This window comes from Polypterus senegalus, chromosome 9 (assembly GCF_016835505.1).
Source record: "Polypterus senegalus isolate Bchr_013 chromosome 9, ASM1683550v1, whole genome shotgun sequence".
NCBI classification, from domain to species: Eukaryota; Metazoa; Chordata; class Cladistia; order Polypteriformes; family Polypteridae; genus Polypterus; species Polypterus senegalus.
In genome coordinates this window covers 129,139,208-129,165,341 of record NC_053162.1, presented here as the reverse complement: position 1 = coordinate 129,165,341, position 26,134 = coordinate 129,139,208, and the positions used below count along the sequence as shown (strand labels likewise).

General features: G+C 38.2%; 1 protein-coding gene and 1 long non-coding RNA gene across 2 annotated transcripts; both read left to right on the top strand.

Annotated features, from left to right (window-relative positions):
• The first annotated feature begins 531 nt into the window (after positions 1-531).
• Positions 532-25,368, top strand: LOC120535779 (C-C motif chemokine 3-like). Its single transcript, XM_039763839.1, has 4 exons — positions 532-626; positions 1,176-1,293; positions 3,001-3,025; positions 24,684-25,368. Exons 1-4 carry the CDS (start codon positions 563-565, stop codon positions 24,756-24,758), a joined length of 282 nt encoding a protein of 93 aa, XP_039619773.1. The 5' UTR covers positions 532-562; the 3' UTR covers positions 24,759-25,368.
• LOC120535780 lies at positions 21,967-23,758 on the top strand. The gene is made up of 3 exons (XR_005634971.1): positions 21,967-22,069; positions 22,613-22,730; positions 23,747-23,758. It is a non-coding gene; the product is annotated as an uncharacterized LOC120535780 (long non-coding RNA).
• Positions 25,369-26,134: the final 766 nt, after the last annotated feature.

The window sequence follows — 26,134 nt, the reverse complement described above, 5'->3', positions numbered from 1 at the left end:
CATGCATTCAAATCAGCAAAATTACAAAGATACCCAAATTTTTGCACAGCCAGTTTTTCACATTTGATTTAATTTTATACAACTAAATACTGCTTCACTTAAAATCTTTGTTCGGAAAACACCCCAGTACTCAAATGTCCCTAGGAAAAGAAAGACATACCACTGAGAGTAGAGTAAATTATTATGTAGGCTGAGAAGGGTTCCCAAACTTATTCATATGACTATATATATATATATATACAGTATATACTGTATATATATATATATATGTGTGTGTGTATACAGGCAGTGAGCATTATTATTAAAATTAATTTTAAATAAGCATTTCTGTTTATTTCTGTTTTAAGAGAAAATTGTTTAGAGAAAATAAAGAACTGTGAGTACATTGGAAATCTATAACTTTCTCTTTCTGCTTCCCCTCCAACTGATTTCTTTCCTTGAAAGCTTTGTTCCAAGAATATTTTTTTATGTAACATGTGGAAGTTCTCTCTTGTGCTCCCACTTGAGACAAAAAACAGCTAACACCATCAGCAAAGATCTCCTAACAGCTGAAGTTCTGAAAATGAAAAGCATTCTGTTCCCCATTGTCACTGCACTGCTGTGCATGGCACAGGAAATCAAAGCAAGTAAGTCAGCCTGGGCTTTGCGATGACTTGTGCTCTGGCACAGCGTCAGATGTTAGTAGTATTAATCTAAATATGAGCCAGTGTTAATTCATTTTATCTTTTTATTTTATTGGTATAACTGCAGTTGTAACATGTCTTAACAAAAAAAGAGAAATAAAAATGCAGATTTACTGTTTATTTCTGCACAATCATCATCTCAAAATGTATTCATTTTTTTTACTACACTGTTTCTTATGTTAATAGGTCAGTAAAATGGTGCACCAAAAGTGAATAATTATTCATATTGAAACCAAAGCTGAGAAACTGAAATTGTTAATGTATTTCTTTCAATATTATTCCAAAATATGCCTTTTATTCCACCATATTATTAAAAATTCTATAGCACTATTACAATAATCATTACTGAAATTCCAGTTGACATAGATTCACCAGGGTGGGTTTGCATATCAGACATACATACACACAAACACACACACGCACATTCAGCTTTATATATTAAGTACTTCCAGTATATAAAGTAATCTGATTTTTTCACTGCTTTCTTTACAGGTGAGCCAGTACACACTCCTAAAGAATGCTGCTTTAGGTTCACAACCAAACCACTACCGATAAGAACAATTGAACGTTTTGAAGTAACAAGTGACCAATGTCCTATAGCTGGAGTGATGTAAGTATGTTGGATGTGCAATTTTACTGTTCTGCAATTTATTTCAATATTGTACAATAGAAACATTTTATTTATTAGACATGTAAATCAGGTGGAATTGTTGTTGCACTTATTATTAGAGATTTTAAGACTTAGTTGTTATTTAGGATCATTGATACATGATTTAATAACATAACAGAGAGATATCATAAAGTTATCATTGTGAATTTGAATTTCTAATTCAAAATAACTAAGATGGAGCATATTATAAGATTTAAAATAGATAGATAGATAGATAGATATATAGATAGATAGATAGATAGATAGATAGATAGATAGATAGATAGATAGATAGATAGATACTTTATTAATCCCAAGGGAAAATTCACATAATCCAGCAGCAGTATACTGATACAAAGAAACAATATTAAATTAAATAGTAATAAAAATGAAAAAAATGAAAAAAAAAAGAAAAAGAAAATTAATGTTAGCATTTACTCCCCCGGGTGGAATTGAATTGAATTGAAGAGGAACGATCTCCTTAGTCTGTCACTGAAGCTACTCCTCTGCCTGGAGATGACACTGTTCAGTGGATGCAGTGGATTATTCATGATTGACAGGAGTTTGCTTAATGCCCGTCGCTCTGCCACAGATGTTAAACTGTCCAACTTTACATAAAATAAAAATTAAAATACTGTACTTGTATTATTTAAAAAAATGAAATAAGGCTTGAAAGTTAATCCTCTGGAATGATAAATAAATGGAGGTGTTTTCCTTAAAGAAACCTGGAGTAGAAAGCAATCTGCAGATCTGCAAAAACTTTGAGGCCAGTAAGAATGAAGAACATCTCAGTATAACACAACAATGGGACAAAGGATAACCCAGAATTTAAATAAGCAAGTTCAGAAAATGGAGGGAAAAGCACAAGGAAAGAACACTAGGGCACCTGGACCTCCTAGAAGATATACTTAAATGATGGCCTGAAGACTTTATAGCAAGTGTACAGTATATGGCTATTTAATATTTATTAATTTAATGTTATTTTAAGAAGCCAATAAAAATGCAAAACTAAATAAAATAAAAATGGACAATGAGCCATGAGATGCTAAGAATAAGTTTTGAAAGGGTCTAGTGATAAAGAGGGAATATGAATTTGTTCCACTGACAGCAGATGTGGGCAAAGCAGCATTTGCATTAGATGGGTCATCACAGAAATATTAATTCCCATGAGAAATGTAATTAATAGGGTAACTGGAGCCTTAAGATATATACAATTAACCAAACAAACTGTTAACAGACTACATAGCTAGCCTTTGGGGAGTGTGTTATTCAACTGAATTTCACCTTAATTATTAAAGCTTACTGTATTGAATTAAATTGAACTGAATTGAATTTGAACTTCAGTGCCAGAGAACGTAGCATTGAAGTTGCTCTTTCAATGTCAGCTGGCACCCTGGAAGGCTGTGCAAAGTTTTAAAGCGGGTCCTCACAGTTCAAGTGATGTGACCCCCCTCTGTACAACTACACACACTCACTAAAGATTCCTGTTCTCAGTGTGCGTTTGTAAGCAAAATTAGTTATCTAGTTTGTTCTATATGTGAAGATTATTTCTATTCTATTTTATTTGTTTTACGGATTTTAACATAGCACTAAATCTATTTTTCATATGGCTGAATGATAAATATTTTAATATGTTTTGCTTCTACTGAACATTTTTCTGTGTTTCAGATTTCACACTAAAAGGGGTCTCAACATTTGTGCAAAGCCAAATGAAGAATGGGTAAAGAAATGGATTGAAGAATTTACTACATCACAAAACAAGAATTAATGATGAGGAAGATGGAGATTTAGACAGGAAACCCTCAGATATTTTACAAAATCGTATAATCCTGTGAAAGGCTAATCAAAAGGCTGCATGATGGAGGCACCAAAACAAAATCCAATGGCTGTTGTGATGGGAGTAAATAAACATCTGTAGAAAAGAGAATAAGAATCTTCATTTAGATCAGCGATCCACTCTTTGTTGTCCTAAATTTATGCAAATGCAAAGTTCTCGAAATGTGAGTCCAATGATAAGGTCAAGTGACCAGGGTGGACACAGAAAAAAAAAATCCAATCAACTGGTGAAAAAAACAAAATTGGTAGGGGCTCCAGGCCAAAAGACTGTCCAGTCCTTACTGGCCATTCTAATTAACATACATTTCATAAGCAGTTCTTTAATATTTGTTTAAGCTTTTTCTAAGAGTATTTGATGAAGTGGATCTTGGGACAAGTTGGGGTATCTGGTTTAAATCAAACATCAAAGACTGCTGCATAGGACTTTGATCAGGAGGTGGTGGCACAGAACACCACCACAAGAAGAACCAGAAAAGAAAACAAAGAAAAGTAAAGATTAATAATAATTGTAGATTCACTGAAGAGTATAATTATTCTATGCATATCTAGTTTATTAAGGACTAGCAAAATACCCGCGCTTCGCAGCAGCGAAGTACTGCCTTAAAATTTTTATTAAGAAGAAAATTAAACCTTTTTAAACTGAGGGAAAATATACCAATAATTATTTCTTAAGGATATCTTTGTATACCACATTGTCAGTTCGGCCTTCCGGTTGTAATATGACCAAGCTGTGCGCTGAGCTTACTCTTGAGCATGCAATGTACAGTTTGCCATTTGAAAAGTAATCTTGTTTCAAATCTCACAGCTTGGATTGCTGCTGTCATAATCAGTTTGAGTTTCATGGTTTGTTTCAATTACGACAGTATTTGCAGGACTTGTGTTGAAGTGACATTCGGCATCTGTCAAGCATTGTAAGCATACAACCGGTTTCATCGATAACTTCACATCCAGCTTTTGAGAGTTTAAACATTCATAAACATCAAAGTGTCCACTACTGAAATTGTCCCCTGTGAATCTAAGATGTTTAAGAGGCATTGGCGGTTGTCGAAAGGTGTAAAATATTTGGCCATTTCAGGACACTTGAAAGCGACAACCGAACAATTGGGCGGCAGCCATCAACTCACATGCAGAACCATAGGTGAAGGGCTTAAGCATTTCACTCTTCTAGTGCTCCTGTGTAGTATAATTATTTCCTATACCATCATCAGTCCACATCTTGAACCTATCCCAGTCATTCAATACATAAGACACAGTTCCTCCAGATATCAAGAATGAACCTAATATGGCCGTGCAATATGTAACAAAGAGAATGGAAAAGGCAGGTGCCATATCCGGGCATGGAAACCACTCGGTAAGTGACAGTTCTTTGATCGATGGTGATCACCTCGAAAGACATGTTAATAGGGGTACGGTTGGAATGATAATGGAAATGGGTACCTGAACAATGTAAAATAAGTCTGAAATACCTACACAATAACTATAATCATAATAAATGAACAATAAAACAGCAGAGAAGCCGTGGATTAAATAAAAAGGCTGCAGTTATCAGCAGGGAGACGTGAATCCCATGGAGAAGCAAGGAAGGGAATATAGAGACCGGAGTGATGGACGGCCTTATATAGGCAGGCAGCCAACAACACAGTGACCGAGCCGCAGGCTATGGACGTATATAAGTACGTAAGTAGGATTTAGTTAGCGTTCGGAACCCGCGTACCAAATTTCTTGAAGATGGCCGCATGAGTAACAAAGACCGTTGGAAAATTCAATATGGCGGCCGACAGTGGCGTCATACCACCAAAATAAGTATGTGCATTGGTTTCGGTTAGCACAGGGAAACCGCCTACCAAATTTCGTGAAGATGGGGCCATAAATAAGAAAGTTCAACATGGCGGACGTTGTCGACCATTATGACCATTACATGTAGAATTTTGAAACGAAACCTGCTTAACTTTTGTAAGTAAGCTGTAAGGAATGAGCCTGCCAAATTTCAGCCTTCTACCTACACGGGAAGTTGGAGAATTAGTGACGTTGGAAAGTTCAATATGGTGGCCGACAGTGGCGTCATACCACCAAAATAAGTGCGTACGTCGGTTTCTGTTAGCGCAGGGAAGCCGCCTACCAAATTTCATGAAGATCGGGCCATAAATAAGAAAGTTCATCATGGCAGACGTAGTCGACCGTTATGACCGTTACGTGTAGAATTTCAAAATGAAACCTTCTTAACTTTTGTAAGTAAGCTGTAAGGAATGAGCCTGCCACATTTCAGCCTTCTACCTACACGGGAAGTTGGAGAATTAGTGATGAGTGAGTGAGTGAGTGAGTGAGTGAGTGAGTGAGTGAGTCAGTCAGTCAGTCAGTCAGTCAGTCAGTCAGTCAGTGAGGGCTTTGCCTTTTATTAGTATAGATAGAACTAAAATGTAGCTACAAAAAAGCCAAATTATGAAAATGTGTTTTTAGGAGATTTTTAAAAAGAACCAAAATGTTAGCCTGGTGTATCTCTCTCTTTTTTTTAAGTATTCTATATTTTTGGTGCATAACAGAAAAGGCTTCCTCACTACTCTATTTAATGCTTGGCTCTTGAAATAATAAGCAGATTACTATTAGAAAATCTAAGGTTACAATCTTGAAATTAGGGGAATAGAGACACCAAAATATGGGAAGAAGCAAGATTAATTAAGTCTTTAAATACCATTAGTAGTATTATAAAGTCAATTCTAAAGGACACATGTAACCTGAGAAATCATGCTAAAATTGGTAAGATGTTTTCAAATTTTCTTTTTCTGCTCATGATTCTTGCAACTGCATTCTGAAGTAACTGCAAACTTTTGGTGACTTTCTTAGGAAGACCAGTTAGGAATCCATTACAGTAATCTAGCTGACTAAAAACAAAAGCATGAATTAATTTCTCAGCCTTTTGCAATGTTATGTCTAACTTTTATAATGTTCCTGAAATGGAAAAATGTATTTTTAATGTAATTTTAGTAATAGAATTAATATGTGATTTAAAGTTTAGGTCAAAAGTTCATGATTACATCTAAATTCATTACTTCTGACTTAACTTTTAATGCTACGGGACCAAGTTTATTTCTAATTTTATTAACAATTAAGATTTCAGTGTTTTCCTTATTTATCTTAAGAAAATTACTACTCATCAATTCAGAAATACAAGATACACATTCGGTTTGGAGAGCAAAAAGCTTCAGGATTTCAGATGATATAGATAAGTAAAGCTGCATGTCATCTGGATGGATGTGGTAGTCCACCTTGTGTTTTGAGATAATCTCACCTAATAGGAGCACAAAGATTGAAACATTCACTTTTTTTTTTGAGATCATCTGGCCAAATGGGAGTATGAAGATTGAAAATAATAGTGGTTTAAGAATAGATTCTTGTGGTACATCATAAACAATATCATAGATTACTGAACTATAATCACCACAGCGAACAAATCATTTTCTACCAGCTAAATAAGACTGTAACCAGTTTATGCCCTCCTATTCAAACATTGGATATTTACTAGAATATTATGGTCTATGGTATCAAATGCTATATTTAGGTCTAGTATACCAAGAACAGATAGGCAGCCTCTATCTGCACTAACCAGCAAGTCATTTACTATTTTAAGTAGTTCAGTTTCTGTACTTTGATTTGTTATAAAACCTGATTGAAACGTAACAAGAATAAACTGTTTATTTAGTCATTTAAATTCTGAAAAACTGCTGTTTCAAAGAGCAAAATAGAAAAGCAAAGAAAAGAATGTGAAATTAACATTAACATGTGAGAGCACATCCTTTTATATAAAAGCGGTCGGGATTGTCCTTCCGTCCCGTGAGTGCTACGCAGGCGCGGAGTTTCACACACACCCTGTCCATTTTGCAATGCACGATGGGATTTGTAGTTTCGTTTTTCCAGGTAAAAGATGATTTTCTACTCCAGACTGTGTGATATCTTCTTCTTCTTTCTTACTATATAAAAGCTGTCGGAATTGTCCTTCCATCCCGTGAGTGGAAAGCGTAGCGGTATTCCACTTATCACAGACTTACTACTTGCAGCTTGCGGTACGAAGTGACATGCTGTGAGCAGAGTTCTGGCGCTCCCATCGTTCCCTTGCTTTTGTGTGCGATGCGCTGGAAAAATAGACAAAATTACGTCTCTGGAAATAATTAATGTTGATGGAGTACAAATGCCACACCGCGTCGTAAATATCACGGGGGTTCAAAAGGGCGACCTCAATATAGAAAAAAAGTTTAAATTTCATCACAAAAATAACAGAAACTACGAGTATTAAAGTAATACCGCTTAAATGTAATATAACCAAATTAATGAGTTTGTATAAAATATCAAATTGATCTACATATTGAATTGCCTTAAGAAGTGGTCAACTTAAAAGGCGGGTCAGCCTAGTAATTAACAAATAGTGAGAGGTTCAGATTAAGAATAAAAGATGAGAGTATGAAATTAACATTAAAAAGTGAGCATGTAAAATGAACAAAAGAGAGTGTGAAGTTAGCAATAAAAATTCAGTCATATAATTAAGAATACATATCCAGAGCATGAAGTTAACATTAAAAAGTGAGAATGTGAAACTAAGAAAAAGTGAGACCATGAAATTAACAATAAAAATACAGAGGGTAAAAAGTGACAGCATTAAAAAGATGGATTGTGAAATTGACAAAAACTGAGAGCACAAAATCCACGAAAGCTAAAATGGAAATAAACTTCTCAACAGAAATAGCATTTTGAAAACAGAAATAACGCACACCCCCATGCTATACAGGAGTCCCCCATACTATTCCTGGAATTTACCTGTGAAGTACCTTGTTGAAGATTTATAAACAAAGACACAATCGCTGATTCTAAGAAAATGTAATCATTAATGTATTGAAATAATCTGCATAACTGGACTATGAGTACTCCCGTGGTGCGTGCCTATCGAAGCAGCAGTAAAATGGAGATGCCAGCCACTTACTGTTTCTAGGATTGAGGTTTCCTCATGCACAGATCCCAGAATGCTCAGTTGAAACCCTAGCCCTATACGTGTGCCTGTATGTCTATGTCTTTGTGTCAGGTCAGATCTTAGACTCCACCTCACTCAAAACATCGCCAGCTCCCTCAGGGGAGGGGGCCTTACTCTCCCAACCCCAGCCGGTGGATGATCCCCCCTACCGCTGTTGTGTTGGCGGTTCTCGATGTCCTGGGCTGGATACTCGGGTGGGTGCTGGCTCACTCCCAGCGATTGCTTGGCGGGACCTGGACCTCACAGCTGTGTCAGGCCCCTGCTGGTGGGCGGGGGGCTCTTGGATCCCGGGGCACAGGGCCCGGTCCTCCCTGGTGCGGCCGACTGCCGACGGGGCCCGCGGGCTCGCCACCATGGCCCCCCAGGGCTTTGGCACAGTGGCTGCTGGATGACCTTCCTCCGGGGCTCTCCTCTGCTCTTTTCTGAGTGGGGGCTGCAGTCATCCCTGCGTGGATCCACCTAGGACTCCTGTGTCCGGGAGTTTCTCTGGATGTCTGGGGCATGGGTCTCCTACATATCTGCTTCGGGTCCTGGGTAGCAGGGCTGCTGTTCCCCACACACACTATTACACTATTAGACATTTACATGGAAGAACCTTATGAATACAAGTGCGCTCACATATACGGGTGTGCACACAGGTGAACATGTGTGTATAATCAGGTAATCACAGACACACACTGTCTTGCCTAGTGGCTCCCTCTAATCCTATCCTGTAATATTAGTACTATGTGCTGTTCAATAACATTTAATATTTATTAATCACTGTGATTGATACAGATGTTGGTTGCTGTGTTTTTGCCTGTTTCTTTTTTTGTTTTTTTTTTTTCTCCTCTCAACAGGTATTGAAGCAGATTGTCGGTGTTTTGTTTTGTCTCCTCCTCTCTCTATCCTCCTTTTTATCTTTTCTTCCATTGTCCACCATCTGACTCTTTCCCCACTTTCTTCCTTTTTCTTTTGTTTTTGTTTTCCCCTGGTCCTGTCTGTGACTATAACAAACCTATTTAAAAGAAAAATAAATATATATATATTTAAAAAAAAAAGCCATGAATGATGACAGCACAACTACACATACATTACATATGCATGTGTCATCTGTGTTACTGACAGGCTGGTTAAAAAAAAAAAAAGAAACCCTAGCCCTGTAATCGCCTGTACATAATTTATGCAGAGATGAATAAACCTGTTTATTGTAACTTGTCCTTGTTTTTTATGAGAATTATTTATGTGTAAAATTTAAATACTTGCATCATCCACTGATGCAACTGAACTAATTGCTCACATTGTTCAAATAATATAGAAGGTGTTAACTTTTCATGCATAAGATGACCTACACTTTGATTATAAGATAATCCAACTCAATTTGCTTTTCCTGTTTTGTTTTCCTGTGAGATGATGTAAGTAACCTAGCAAACAGTTCTTCAGATGAATGTTTTGTGCATGTGTGTGTGTGTGTCTGGGGTCATCAGTGGGTGGTGCATGTGTGTATGTTTTACACATAAATAATACATTATAAAAAGAATAATTACAAATTGCAATAAAAACGTTTATTTATGTCATCATAAACTGTACAGGTGATTACAGGGCTGGAATTTCAGCCAAGAATTCTGGATCTGTACATGAGGCAGCTGTGATCCCAAGAGGTACACGTCTCTGTTTCACTGCTGCTTTGATGGGCGTGCACCACGGTGAAACAGATCACTCACGGGCCATTGCTGCTAACTCTGCTAATCGTGAATTGACATTTGGAACAGTGTCGCTAACAAATCTTCAGAGGAAGTTGCTATTGGCAGGTCGATTTGTACTTAAAGTTGCTAGATGGCATGATGTCATCACGTGATGACACCATCATGCAAAAATGTGAAATTGCCCAAATGAACTAAAATGAAATTAATTATACAAATGAACTGTCTCTTTGAAAAAATATAATCCTAGATTTGTTAGTTTAGATTTGATTTATCATCACATAGGCCTATTTTCTTTTTGTAAATGTAATGTAAACATGACCATTTTTTATGACCATATAATTTTCTTATTTTAAAATATAACAAAGTTTTACTTTTTTTCATTTAACAATTAACTACTGTATTCTTATTAATGAGAAACTTTAGTAAAACACTCAAAAAATTTTGCACTTGTAAATATGGTCATAGACAGGCAAGGAAATGCTCTTCATCTTCACTGTCCAACTACATTGCCAGTGAGCTGAAACCAGCAGAAGAGGATGGTGTAGTTGTCACTGAACTGGAACCAGTTGAAGAGAATGGAGTGACCTTAAAGCTGCTGTGGTGCCAAACTGCTGTAGAACTTCATGCAATAGTTTGTGTTGGTTAGAGGTGTCAAGAGCCAGCTTCACTCCATACAGCAACAGAAGTATAGAATTGACAGTGTCCAATGACATTCTGTTTCTTAACTTTGACTTGACATCACTCATTTGACTGAAGAGCCATTCAATGTCTGCATTTGAGCGTGGCAAGTACAGAGCAAAAAGGGCAGCTTTCTTCAAATGGATTTGATCCGGAAGAGTCAGTGTAGTTATTCATATCACTCCAAAACTCAATTTTTTGCATCGCAGATTTGGAAGAATCTCAGTCTTCACATTCGTATGGCTGACTCTGTGGACTTTTTTAAAAAAACAGTTGAAAACCTACTTGTTTAGTCAGGCTTTTGCTTAGGATCTAATTGTTGTTAATTTTATTTTGAATTTATTTCTGTTTCTGCGGTGGGTTGGCACCCTGCCCAGGATTGGTTCCTGCCTTGTGCCCTGTGTTGGCTGGGATTGGCTCCAGCAGACCCCCGTGACCCTGTATTTGGATTCAGCGGGTTAGAAAATGGATGGATGGATTTATTTCTGTTTTTTTTATTTTAATTTACCTAATGTATTTGTTAGATTTTATTCTAAGGTGTACCTCAGTTTGTCTATGTGTGGTATAACTTCATCTTATTCTTTTTCTTTTTCTCTTTTATGGTATAGAGCATTGTGACTTGTCTGCAAAAGGTGCTTTATAAATAAACTTTGTTTACTTACTTTCTTAGATGTTAATAAATTATCTTGCTTTGGGGTCACACTAAATATCCACATGAAAACTGAAATCCCCTACATTTAGGAACCTATCATAATTAGTTATTATTAAGTTGACTACTGCTTTTAAAAGGACTCATTATATTTTGGGGGTCTATAAACGTTCAATACGAGAGACTGTGACACTGCTTGAATAACTACAGCAAGATACTCAAAGGAAATGAAAGTGCCAAAACTAGTATCTTTACATTTTAAACGACTTGAGAAAATACTCACTAAACTACCGCTTTTTTTTTTAACTTGGCAAACCAAATGAACACAATTGTAATTCAGAAGTGCTATTTCATTTAATACTGCTGCACTGTCACTACTGATTAGGGTTGCCAGACATGCCTTATATACAGGACATGTCCCATAATTGATAATTTTGTCACCTGTCCCATACTGCCCTTTCAGGGACACCCAAATGTTCCGTATTTAGTTCATTTCAAAATTCGGAATAAAAATATATTTTTACTACCTTCTTATGGTACTTAGTTGTAACTTTATAAGTAATTATACTTTCTTTTCTCAGATTCTCTTGATGAAAATAATCCAAATGTAACAAGGAAACTAGTGTTTGCTGCCTGTTTGTAACTTGTTCAGTTGCTATGGTTGGCTGAGGACAGCGACACTGTTACTGTTTTGCTCTCCAGCCGCACTGCTGTGTAGTTCTGTGTTAGCATTGCAACATACACTGTCAACCAAGTGTGTTGTTACTACTTGCCACGGCCCACTTTTTTTCTAACTTAAAAACTAATCCATCCATCCATCCCAAGATGCCAAAACATAAGCGGAAATTTCATGATGAATATTCCAGAATGGACATTTATCAATAAAGGCAGAAGCTGTTTTGAAACAAACTGTGATGTATGCAATTGCACTTTCAGTAAATAATTTTCAGATGATTTTACTTTTGTTTTCCTCATAACCCCTTAAAATCCTTGCTTTATGTTTTTAACTTATATATGTACTTTTATATAATATATTGGTCTGGGTGTGTAGGGGGCATGTATAAATTTATATATATAGTAATATAGAGAGATTTTAAGAGTGTTGTTTCTAATTTTCTAATCTGGCAGCCCTACTACTGATCCATGTTTCACTGTATTCTGTATTCTTTCTTACTTTGAGTGATATCAAGTAAGAGTGCTCTTTATAGTAGGTACATACTGTGGTATTCTTCATTTGAAATTTGCATCATAAATTGATTTGTCTATATTTTAAGTAATTAGTATATGTGATGTCACGCATGTGTGTTAGCATGATGTGATAACCCACCAAGGTGAGAGGGGGCACTGTCGCTACCCACATATTTTATTTTTCTCCCTGCAGATAAATAATATTGCATTAGTGCAACGATGTTTTGTGATTGGTACTATTCAGGTCATAAAATGATTTCTTCAAAATGTCACATATATTGTCTCTTTTTTTCAGATGTGTAATAGAAGCCACAGCATAGAGAGAAGTGTGTACATTGCAACAGGTACACATGTCGTAAACGTAGAAAGGACGGTCCTTGGGTGTGTGGGAACTGTTAACATTTGAATATGATGATTGCATATAGCGCAGAACTGACCTCTCTGTACTGTTCTTTTCTCTGCATGTCCTGGAGTACAAAAGAAACAGTAATGTGCACCAAAATGTGGACACTGGCAAGATCAGAAAAAAAACACGGTCACTGATTACAAGTGCAGAAAGGCATGCAAATGAATATTGTCAAGGATGCCAGGGGCGATGACCCGGCCGGGACGCCTTGTGGGACCGGAAGTGGGCGTGCGCCCATCTGGGATCACGCGGGGTCCACCACCCTGGTTGCTTTGGGGGCCACGGGTTGGGGGCTTGGAAGCTCAACCCTGTAGGGGCCCGTGGTCACCGCCAGGGGGCGCCCCAGTGCCTTAGGAGCCCTGGACTTCAGCACTTCCGCCACACCAGGAAGTGCTGGGGGGAAAAGGAGCAAGAACACCCGGAGGACTTCCAGCTACACAGTTGGTGCTTCCGCCACAAGCTCCTCAGGAAGCACCTGGAAGCACTCCGGGTGTCCTCGGAATTACTTCTGGCAGCACTTCCACAGGCTTCTCTAACTGTCCGGGCGCCCCCTGGCGGTGGCCACGTCCTCTCATAAAGAGCGTCCCAGCTCCGTCCCTGTGGCCCCCAAATAGCCCCGGGCGGCTGCCCTCTCGTGGCCGATGAGTACCATTGTCCAAGTCGTTGACTATCCAGGCGTCCCGGCCATGCAGTGTCCCCGGACATCTGTGACAATATGAATAATATGAATAATGTTGCATCAGTGCCACAATGTTTTCTGAAATGTACTATACATGTCATAAAATGAGTTATTCCAAATATCATATATACCTACAGTATGTCTCTATTTTTTTGTTAGTGCGGCTTTGATATCATGGACCATAAGGTGCATACTAATTCAGCGTGAGTAGGAACACTCAATAAAACTGAATAAAAAGATAAAAATTCAAGTGACCGTGAGATACGAAGGAGGCAGATTCACCAGCATTTGTGTGTCAGCTTTTATCCCTCCAGATCAGAGAATTTCCAGTTCTGTTGTCTCAAAACACCACTCACATCTACAGTTATTCTCAGTTTCAGATAAAAAGCAACCGCGTCAGATCTGGTCTATGGAGGAATATTTCGGACAAAATGAAATAAATAAATAAATGCGTAAATAAATAAAAGTACTGTGAAATGTGAGCATAAATAAATAAATGTGTCATGAAATGAGAGCCTTGATAAATAAATATGTCATGAAATGAGAGCATAAATAAATAAATGTGTCACGAAATATGTTTTTCGTTGCTTATTTATTTATTTCATTTTGTCTGTAACATTCCTGCAAACCGTCATGAAATACGGCTTGAAATAAAACTGTCACTTTTACTCGTCAAAGTTGAGAGGGTGGGCTCTAACACGCCCTCTAGTTACTGATTGGTGAATCGATAGCACAAGAATTAATTAGAAAAATGCTTACTACTGCCGATTAAATGGATTCTGCCGAAGATATTACGTATTTCAGAGAGAGAATTGAAGATTTATCGGAAGAAATTACAATGTTGGCGGCCCTTTTAGAACTGAGTATTTGACCCTTGTTTTACGGGTAAAAAGTCAGTTGCATATTCGCAGCTACTTTTTCAAACAACTGTACAGCTCTGATCAGTGGTAAAGTTGTTCAGTTCAAAATATTAGGTGGAGCTGCTTTGGGCATTCCATGTCAAAGTACCTAAACTAATAGAGCTGTTGCAGCTTACCGTATATCAAACTGGCTCATTCGCCTTGTGATCGTCTTCTCTGATACATCATAAAGATCTGCAATCTGTTGTAATTTTAAACCGCATAACAGAAGGTGTTCTATTGACTCAGCTGGAATGTCAAAGGATGGACGTCCAGAGCAGGGTACTGCATCACCTGAACTGGAGTGTAGTAGAGTCTGTTCCACCTGTTCTTCGATAATTTCAAAAACAGTTTCATCTATATCGGAGTCTAAAAGGGCCGCCAACATTCTAATTTCTTCCGATAAATCTTCAATTCTCTCTGAAATACGTAATATCTTCGGCAGAATCCATTTCATCGGCAGTAGTAAGCATTTTTCTAATTAACTCTTGTGCTATCGATTCACCAATCAGTAACTAGAGGGCGTGTTAGAGCCCACCCTCTCAACTTTGATGAGTGAAAGTGACAGTTTTATTTCAAGCGTATTTCATGACGGTTTGCAGGAATGTTACGGACAAAATGAAATAAATAAATAAGCAACGAAAAACATATTTCGTGAAACATTTATTTATACTCTCATTTCATGACATATTTATTTATTAAGGCTCTCATTTCATGACACATTTATTTATTTATGCTCACATTTCACAGTACTTTTATTTATTTAAGCATTTATTTATTTATTTCATTTTGTCCGAAATATTCCTCCATACTGGGCGGGGTTTTGGTGTTGTATCGTGATCGCGACTGAGAGAATAAAAGTGAAAAAAAATGCTAACTTTTACAAGTTCTATAAATTTACACCAGCTGTTACAGACAAAAATCAAATGTATGTTTTTATTGTATAATATTAACAATAAGAGCAGCTCACTACTGAAAACAGTAAATTTGCCGGGGAGGCAGTTTTGAACTCACGACCTCTGGGTTATAAGTCAGCAGATCTTACCGCTACACCACGGAAGCTGTGGTATTGTACTTGAAAAGTAGCGCATGTGCACACGCCTGCTGCCCCACCCAAACTCCTCTCTGAATTATGCCTCTTTGAATATGCAAATCAATATAAATAGCCCTTAAGCTAAAAAGGCAATGGCAAAAGCATGGGGAAAAATAGAAGAATTTCAGTGAATTCCAAGTGGAGGCAAGTAAAAATGTACTATTTGTTGGTTTAAACAGTGGTATAAACAACAAAAGGAAGTTGATCGAGTGACATAGACTGTTGGAGAAACTCAGAAGCTCAAGTTCACAAAGTCACACAGTGCCGGAAATAAAAAAGAAAAAGGCGAGTCGTAGCCCACCATCTGAGTGTCATATGAAAGCTTATTAGGGTACAGAGAAAAGGAAAAAAATTAGGGACACAATGAGAACAAAACTTGAAATGTCAACTTTAATCTCAAAATTTCCACTTTAATCACATAGTTTATTTTGTCATTAAAGTTGAACATCATAAACTTCATCTTTAAATCGTTTAATTTACTAGTTTCTCAAATACCATCGTAACTAAAGTAACACGTTAAATGCTTTGTTTTGTATGTGTTCTTCTATGTGTGTGAATCACTACGTGCTTCTTAAATGGGCTTTCTCTTCCTCTGACAGGACACAGAATCCATTACATTTGTGATATTACAGCTCTCTGAATAATTAAAATATGGAGATATATACTTGATATCATTTTCATGATGATAGTAGTTAAAGCATGTTATTAAACATGGGAACACGGTGGCGCAGTAATAGTGACGAGCTGGCACCCTGTCCAGAGTTTGTTCCTGCCTTCTGCAAGATGCTTGCTGCGTGACCTTCGAAGAAATAATTTATTGCAGCAGTACTGTCTCTTTCGAATGCACTAATCTCCAATTCCTGTCCTTCCTTTTCTTTCTCCAAGTAACCAATCGCCACACAATCAGCTCTGTAATACAGTAGATGTTAAGCAACCTGTAAGCTTAGAACTCTGATTCTTCAAAACTTTTAAGGAACATTGAAATATCCTCATAGTAGAAGTTTAATTATTCTGTCCATCTATCCTTCCAGTGTCACGCCAGCCCCAGCAAGAATACAGCGCTAGACAGGAACAATCCCTGAATGGGGCACCAGATCGTTGCTAGTGCTACGCCACCGTGTTCTCACATGTTTAATTTTTAATTATATAGATTATTTAAATGATGTTAACATTTTATCTGTATAATGTAACAAATGTATTTTGCTGCATTTCATTTCAACAACGCTAAAGCAGCTGTGGTATTTGAAATAGTTTGGCCATTCCATGGACCATTATATTGTTGCAGGTTAATTACAATCAGATGCCTTAAAGTAATAAACAATACTAGCCAACCCGTGGCGTACCATACACCGCATAATCAGGCTGGTTTTTTAATGATTTTTAAGCACAGGGAGAAAATTAACATTTGAAAAATCTGTAATGTAATAAATCAGCAAGAAAAGCAACATTGTAACAATGCACGGAATGAACCAACATACAATCATCCGTGTGACGCTCAGGCGCGGAGGGTGGAACGGGAGGAGAGGAGAAGGAAGTCCATTCTGCTCCCTCCGTCATGCTAGTGTGGTGATTTCTCATTCAGTATGCACTGCCTTCTCATGTGCCCACCTCCAACTCATCACTCGAGTCGTTGTCGCCTTTGCACAATCCAGATGCACCTGTGACTCACGTAGACTTTTCATTGCTCTGTGCGGTTTTGGCTGCCTTTCTATATATAATCCACCAAGACACCTGACCACGATGGTAGCGAGGTGGGAGTGGGGTGTGTACAAAGTGCAGGAGCATCTAAGAAGACACTTGTTTGTCACGGATGCGATTTGCTGTATGTAGCGTGTAAAACAGTTTGCTATGGTGCACGCGGTTGTGCGTCATAACCGAAAACTCGTTTTTTTAAAGACTGCTCACTTCATTGTGTTTTAACCTTAGTTGTAAAGGAATGTTTTAAGGATCCCATGGGATACCCCCTCGCAAACCGTTTTACACGCTGAATATGGCGATTCACCTCTGTGAGAAACATGCCTCTATGAACAGTCAGCGTTGGTCAGAGGTGCATGTGGCCTCTACGACAGACGAATATAAATGATGCCGTTTTTTCTGTGTCACCGCGTCTGGGTTGGTGGCCGTGGCTCTGCGAGTTGTCATCGTATCCAATGGTCTTGGAGTTGGTGGAGTCCGAGTTTTCGGCGGCTTAGTGAATCCACGCCCCTTCCGGCGTGCTTTCCATGGGTGTCTTGCCTTTCCATGGGTGTCTTGCTTTAGTGAATTATATATATAGATGCAGTTAATTTCAGTGTAAAGCCGCGTCAGGGATGTGGATCTAAAAAGAAAGGGAAACCACACTGGAACAAAAGCACTGCTTTGACACTGGGTGCCGCCAGTTTGCTAAACCGAGCGGAGAACTTGCATACACCAAGCATTTAGCTGGTGTGAAAATGTGCATTGCTTTATGCCAAATTTAGGTTTTATACATCGCGATTTGAGCGTGTAAACAGGAGTACGCAACACTTTTGTTCATACGCACCGTTTATACGTGAGGCCCCAGGTGTGCTGCTGTCTGGAGTTTTTATTTTCCTCTCCTCTGTTGCCAACTGGTCATACTGTAGTTCAAACAATGAAATACTGGACAACTATTCTTGATTTCCATGTATGTTAATCAATTTCTTATTTGTTTTCTGTGTGTTGTAACAAATTAGTGTCTTTATATGCAAAAAAAATTTTACTTAGTAATTTGTAAAGTTTATACTTCCAGGATACCTGAGAACTTGTCACATTGCTCAGTGAAGGATGCAATGCAAAAAATAAAATTAAAAAAAAAACAAGTCCATCCTGTTAGAGCTCATTGAGCTTCCTTTGAACCTTCCCTAATATCGTTCTTATTTTGTTCTTACTGCCCTGATGAGTTTCTGTTGATCTTCATCCATTTACCAGAGTTATCCTTCTCATGTATGGCTTATAATGGGCTCACTCTCTGTCCCATACCATGCCCTTCTGCTCTTGGAAGCCCATTCTCAGGTAGTCAATATTACAATTTAAACTTAAATAATAACATTTAACAAAACTCTGATCTTTCGCTCCTCCATTTAATCATAAAACCTCATTGTGAAAGTTAAGTTGCAAAGGACACACAGTCTGTGCTGGTAGCATCAAGTATAAGAGAGAACTACTTATGGAAGGGATGGCAGTCTATCAATGTTCACACAACAACAAGATCATCTTGGAGTAACCAGACTTCTTTGTAGACATGACATATGCATTTAGGCAGTTCACCACTGAATAAACATTTTTCCAAAAGTATATATATATATAGTGAGAGATAGAGGGCGCTGTTGTCCCCTTGAACCCTCAGACCAGATGCCAGACACCAGGTAAAAGTCCAAATATTAAATTTATTTGAACAATAATGTGCACAAAGCACTCTCCACTCCACTATACTCATAAACACAATAATAAACAATAAATCAATAACCAATCCTCCACTCCCAGATGCATTGTTCCCTTCCTCCCAACTCAGCTCGCCCGTCTGGGATCTCCCACAGTCTCTTATATTCCTTGACCCCTCAGTCCATTTGATTATCCAGCACTTCCGGGTCAGGTAAAAACTCCTTTTCTTCGTCAGCCCAGAGGTACTTCCGGGCTGTATGGAAAACAAATATCTCTGTGCCTCCCTGCAATCTCCCCTGACAGCCCTGACGTTATCCAGCAGGGCTGTGTATTAAAACTCCATAGTCCATGATGCCTTGCTGGAATTCAAGGTATCTCCACGTTGCAGGGAGGGCTCCATCTGGCGGCTTGGGGGTTTTGGCCAGGATAAACTGCGGGCCATAGTCCACAATACTCCCCCCCAGCGAAGAACCATGATTCGGAGCGGCCAGCCCGGCGAGGGACATCTTTCTCCAAGTGGATCCATTGATTAGGCCTTGGCACTGTCATAAACATGCCCGTGAGAACCTAGGAGGAACATTATAAAAATGAGTTCTTTGATCCCCTGTCCTCCTCGGACAACTTCGCCATATATGGCCTGGCTGGCAGCATTCGTAGCAGAGCCGCCGCCCCCCGGTTTGTATCCCTCTGCGAGACTCTAAGCACCTCGGAAATTCTGGCCCGCCCCTTTTTCCTCTAAGGAGGGTTCACCAGCCGCCCTTGAGCTTTCAGCTCCCTTTTTTATTTTATCAGGAGACCCCCGTTTCTCAATTGGGATCCCCTTTTTGCTCTGGGGCTTTTCCACAGTCTGAGTCTCTCTATGTGATAAAGAGAGACCCTTTCCTGTCTGCACTCCTTTAGATTTAGACATAATATGGGTCGGGTCTTCAGAATTGCGTCGCTCCGGGAGGCAGCACCATCCAGCTGCTCCGGCTTGATCGACCCTTCCCCCGACTGCTCTGTTAAGGTTCCAAACTCCCTTGTAGGGCTCGCAGCTATCTTGGCACCCGCTATGGATTAACCACGGGCCTGTGTCACTCTGCGCCCCTCTATTATGTACGGTACAGGTCTCGCTTACCTGTACCGTCCCATTATTTAATACTGGAGGCTCTCGACTGATCCTCCACAGGTACTCGTTTACCTTCCTCAAAGGCATTTCAGCCGTCTCTCCCAGTTCCTCGATGATCTTCTTTATGGCCATTAAAATCTGTGGAAAACTACTTACGGGCTGGATTAATTTTTCCAGCTCGCGCAAGTCCATAACACTGGATATTTCGGCCGGAGGCATGCTTAAACTATCACTTGCCTTGCCATCCAGCCGGGAGCCAATGAGCACGTCTACTTCAGGTATGTGCTCTTTTGGGTTGCATGAAGGCTTCTGGGAACTGAAGTTCTCTTTGGCTGAGGACCAGGTTGCCATCTTTGGCGGGCTGCGGTTTGCCTTTATTAATTTGTCTGCAAACTGACCAGGCATTTCCCGGCCCTCCTTACCTTCTCGTGGGGTGAGCGGTGTTTCGCTTGCCTCCCCCTTCTCCATCGGAAAGCCCAAGTCCATCTTCTTATGGGTGAAGTCGTCCGCAGTGGTACACTGACCTTCTCCTTCCCAGAGTCCTTCAGGGCAGGTCACGTGTTCCTCGCCGGCACCCAACATGCGGAAGTCCATCTTTATTCTTGTCGGCTCTAATGAGAGCTCACCACCATCTTCGGGAGTGTCTCCTGCTTCCCGCAGAGCCTCCGGATGCATCTCTATGAGGTATGAACACGGGACAAAATGCGTTATTTCAAAAAGGTTTTCAAGTTCGCTCCCGGCACATACCTCGTAGCAGTCGTCTTCTTCCGGACACTTCTCCTGAAACGCATAGCCACTCCATAGCCCGTCTTGAGCACAGGCAAGATTGAGTCCTAGACCACCGCATGTGCTGGCACTTTGCTTTGTCTTCTTTTTACCTATTACAGACTTGGTAAAGGTGGGTTTTGGTGATTGTTCTGTGTGACTTAACGCTGTCTTCTTGGGGTTCTCTGTCCACAGAATTTTTTTTATACAGGTGCTCTGCCAAACTGACGGCCAGAGAATCCTGCCGGCTACGTCACTGTTACAGATAGGGGGCGCTGTCGTCCTCTTGAACCCTTAGACCAGATGCCAGACACCAGGTAAAAGTCCAGATATTAAATTTATTTGAACAATAATGTGCACAAAGCACCCTCCACTCCACTATACTCATAAACACAATAATAAACAATAAATCAATAACCAATCAGCCTGGAAGCACTTTATTTCTTCCAACCATGTAACTGGGATGTACTTTGGGGCTGTATGGAAAACAAACATCTCTGTGCCTCCCTACAGAGTCCCCTGGCAGCCCTGACATCCAGCAGGGCTGTGTATTAACACTCCATAGTCCATGTTGCCTTGCTGAAATTTGGGGCATCTCCACATTGCATGGAGGGCTTCATCTGGTGGCTTGGGGATCTTGGTTTAATTTCAGGTGACTACCTGTTGAAGCTCATCGAGAGAATGCCAAGAGTGTGTAAAGCAGTAATCAGAGCAAAGGGTGGCTATTTTGAAGAAACTAGAATATAAAACATGTTTTCAGTTATTTCACCTTTTTTTGTTAAGTACATAACTCCACATGTGTTCATTCATAGTTTTGATGCCTTCAGTGAGAATCTACCAATGTAAATGGTCATGAAAATAAAGAAAACACATTGAATGAGGAGGTGTGTCCAAACTTTTGGCCTGTACTGTATATATATACAGTATATATATATATACAGTATATATATATATATATATATATATATATATATATATATATATATATATATAGGCAGTGAGTATTGTTATTAAAATTCATTTTAACTAAGCATTTCTGTTTATGTCCGTTTTCAGAGAAATTTATTTAGAGAAAATAAAGAACTGTGAGTACATTGGAAATCTGTAACTTTCTCTTTCTGCTTCTTCTCCAACTGCTTTCTTTCCTTGAAAGCTTTATTCCAAGAATATTCTTTATGTAACATGTGGAAGTTCCCTCTCGTGCTCTTAAATAGTGGCCGTGCTCCCACTTGAGACAGAAAACAGCTAACACCATCAGCAAGGATCTCCTAACAGCTGAAGTTCTGAAAATGAAAAGCACTCTGTTCACCATTGTCATTGCACTGCTGTGCATGGCACAGGAAATCAAAGCAAGTAAGTCAGCCTGGGCTTTGCAATGACTTGTGGTCTGGCACAGTGTCAGATGTTAGTAGTATTAATCTAAATATGAGCCAGTGTTTAATTCATTTTATCTTTTTATTTTATTGGTATAACTGCAGTTGTAACATGTCTTAACAAAAAAAGAGAAATAAAAATGCAGATTTACTGTTTATTTCTGCACAATCATCATCTCAAAATGCATTAATTTTTTTACTACACTGTTTCTTATGTTAATAGGTCAGTAAAATGGTGTACCAAAAGTGAATAATTTTTCACATTGAAACCAAAGCTGAGAAACTGAAATTGTTAATGTATTACTTTCAATGTTATTCTAAACTGTACCTTTTATTCCACCATATTATTAAAAATTCTATAGCACTATTACAATAGTTATTACTGAAATTCCAGTTGACATAGATTCAACAGGGTGGATTTGCATATTAGTTATACATACACACAAACACACACATTCAACTTTATACATTAAGTACTTTCAGTATATAAAGTAATCTGATTTTTTCCCTGCTTTCTTTACAGGTCAAGCAGTACACACTCCTAAAGAATGCTGCTTTAAGTTCATAACCAAACCACTACCGATAAGAACAATTGAACGTTTTGAAGTAACAAGTGACCAATGTCCTATAGCTGGAGTGATGTAAGTATATTGGATGTGCAATTGTACTGTTCTGCAATTTATTTCAATATTGTACAATAGAAGCATTTTATTTATTAGATATGTAAATCAGGTGGAATTGTTGTTGCACTTATTATTAGAGATTTTAAGACTTAGTTGTTATTTAGGATCATTGATACATGATCTAATAACAAAAGATAGAGAGAAATATAAAGTTATCTTCATGAATAACTAAGATGGATCATATTATATGATTAAAAATATGTGCATTATTTAAAAACAAAAAACAAGAAGCATTGCATAGTTTGGATCTTAAATCTCTGGAATTTGATGATAAACAGATGGAGGTGTTTACCTTAAACATAATATTATTTTAAGAAGCTAAGAAAAGTGCAAAACTAAATAAAATAAAAATAGACTATGAACAGTGAGATGCTAAGAATTAGTTTTGAAAGGGTCTAGTGAATTTCATCCACTGACAGCAGATGTGGGCAAAGCAACATTTGCATTAGATGGGTCATCACAGAAATATTAATTCCCATGAGAAATGTAATTAATAGGGTAACTGGAGCCTTAAGATATATACAATTAACCAAACAAACTGTTAACAGGCTACATAGCTAGCCTATGGGGAGTGTGTTGAGTGTGTTGTTCAGTCGAATTTCACCTTAATCATTCAAGCTTACTGTATTGAATTAAATTGAACTGAATTAAATTTTAACTTCAATGCCAGAGAACGTAGCATTGAAGTTGCTCTTTCAATGTCAGCTGGCACCCTGGAAGGCTGTGCAAAGTTTTGTCCTCACAGTTCAAGTGATGTGACCCCCTCTGTACAACTACACACACTCACTCATTCCTGTTCTCAGTGTGGGTTTGTAAGCAAAATTAGTTATCTAGTTTGTTCTATATGTGAAGATTATTTCTATTCTGTTTTATTTGCTTTGGATTTTAACATAGCACTAAATCTATTTTCATATGGCTGAATGATAAATATTTTAATATGTTTTGCTTCTACTGAACATTTTTCTGTGTTTCAGATTTCACACTAACATTTAACAAGGAATTAAATTTTAACTTCAATGCCAGAGAACGTAGCATTGAAGTTGCTCTATTCTATGCTCTATCCTCTGTCCAATAGATTTGTCCGGGTTTATGGGTGTGCCACGCACCGGATCCCGTCCTAAATCCCCCTTTTTTAATTCCCAGAGGATAGTGTTCTATACTATCTTTCCCAACAGGAGTGACCTAAAACAAGGTATTTCTTTTCCATTTACTATTCCCGGTCACTTTTATACTCTACAGCAAGCCCGCCCCCAGCTTATCTTTTTACGGAAACCTCCGGGTTACTTACCCCAGCCTGGGTGTTAGTCAGCTCTGTCAGGAAAATCCTTCTCAGTCACCGTGGTTGTACCAGAAGGAGACCGGGGACTCCTCACGCAGGAGTCGTCTCAGGACAGGGCAGTCCTAACTTTTATCGGAGCTGCTTACTCTGCTGCCGGTGTACACTGTAGCGGCAGTCTGCTTCAAGAAGACAGATCGCTGAGATCTCCCGCTCGAGGAGTCAGCCGGCCGTCTCCTGCCCCACGTTGGGCGCCAGAAAACTGTGGACACTTTTTCTCTAGTGTCATTTCTTGTGACTGAAGACAGAGATATAATTAAAGTTAGTAAAAATATTTTATTAATACACACCAGGCAAAGGTAACAATGTCAGCTGGCACCCTGGAAGGCTGTGCAAAGTTTTAAAGCGGGTCCTCACAGTTCAAGTGATGTGACCCCCCTCTGTACAACTACACACACTCACTAAAGATTCTTGTTCTCAGTGTGGGTTTGTAAGCAAAATTAGTTATCTAGTTTGTTCTATATGTGAAGATTATTTCTATTCTGTTTTATTTGTTTTACGGATTTTAACATAGCACTAAATCTATTTTTCATATGGCTGAATGATAAATATTTTAATATGTTTTGCTTCTCAACATTTGTGCAAAGCCAAATGAAGAATGGGTAAAGAAACGCATTGAAGAATTTACTACATCACAAAACAAAAATTAATGATGAGGAAGATGGAGATTTAGACAGGAAACCCTCAGATATTTTACAAAATCGTATAATCCTGTGAAAGACTAATCAAAAGGCTGCATGATGGAGGCACCAAAACAAAATCCAATGGCTGTTGTGATGGGAGTAAATAAACATCTGTAGAAAAGAGAATAAGAATCTTCTTTGGGATCAGTGATCCACTCTTTGTTGTCTTACATTTATGTAAATGCAAAATTCTTTCTGTTACACAGATATGCCATGTAAATGTACAGACACTTTAAATCCTATTTATAGTTAGGGTATAAGAGCATATGAATTGCTTTAAAATGTAAAGGATAATAACCTTTAATGATTTTTTATATTAAATTTTGAATTCAACAAACTGTATGATACTGTAATGTGTGTCTCATTTTTAATTTTCAATTTATTCTTACTTAATTTAAATTAAATGTATTGCTTTATTCTATTTTCCATCATCTTGTTATTATTACCACTGCTACTTTGTAATATTATGAATTTGAATTTTCTGAAGTATTTTTGTTTTACAGTATATGAATCTCTTACTGTAAAGTTCACTACATACAGTAAAGTTTCTCTTTTAATAAACAGTCACTTTAACAAAGATTGATTAGTTCTCTGAATTTATTCAGTAGATGATCAAAATTGTCCATAATATTTCAAACTGTAATAGTCCATCCAGTTTCTAACCCGCTGAATCCGAATACAGGGTCACGGGGGTCTGCTGGAGCCAATCCCAGCCAACACAGGGCACAAGGCAGGAACCAATCCTGGGCAGGGTGCCAACCCACCGCAGAACTGTAATAGTGATTTGATGAAATATGTGAAATAAATTCAGTATTTAAAGGGTCATAATGGCAAGAACAAATAGAATAATATTTTTGTCAATAGTCAATTGACAAAGAAACAAATAGTTTAGAGACTGTATCAGACAACAAATAGTATTTTATTTTAATGTAAAATACACACATTAAGGCCATAACGAGGTTTGCTGTAACATTTTATAACTGGTCTCCTATTTCCTGCCGTCTGGTGTCAAGAGTCACAAAACATAATCAGGACTATGTAGCATTCAGATTTTGCTCCAGTTATTAAATCTAAAGTTTCAGGGGATTTCTAACTCTTAATTTTGACAAGTAAAATCATAAAACTGAATGTCTTTATTATAGTGATATAATATTAAAACAATAACACCTTCCTAATAATTACCAATATTAAATAAAACTGCTGCAGTTTTCGTGTTTTTTCTTTACATGGCTTCCAAATGAAGAACTGAACTATCAACCAACGCTAGAAATTCCCTGTCATGGTTAACTTTTAAATAAAAACTAAAGACTCCCGATTTCAATGTCTCTCTCTCAAACATACAC

Excerpts from the sequence above, each read along its gene's own strand:
- LOC120535779 (XM_039763839.1), top strand. The coding sequence starts at position 563 with ATGAAAAGCATTCTGTTCCCCATTGTCACTGCACTGCTGTGCATGGCA. Across the intron at positions 627-1,175 it reads GGCACAGGAAATCAAAGCAA|GTGAGCCAGTACACACTCCT; the intron begins GTAAGTCAGCCT and ends CTTTCTTTACAG. Across the intron at positions 1,294-3,000 it reads TGTCCTATAGCTGGAGTGAT|ATTTCACACTAAAAGGGGTC; the intron begins GTAAGTATGTTG and ends TCTGTGTTTCAG.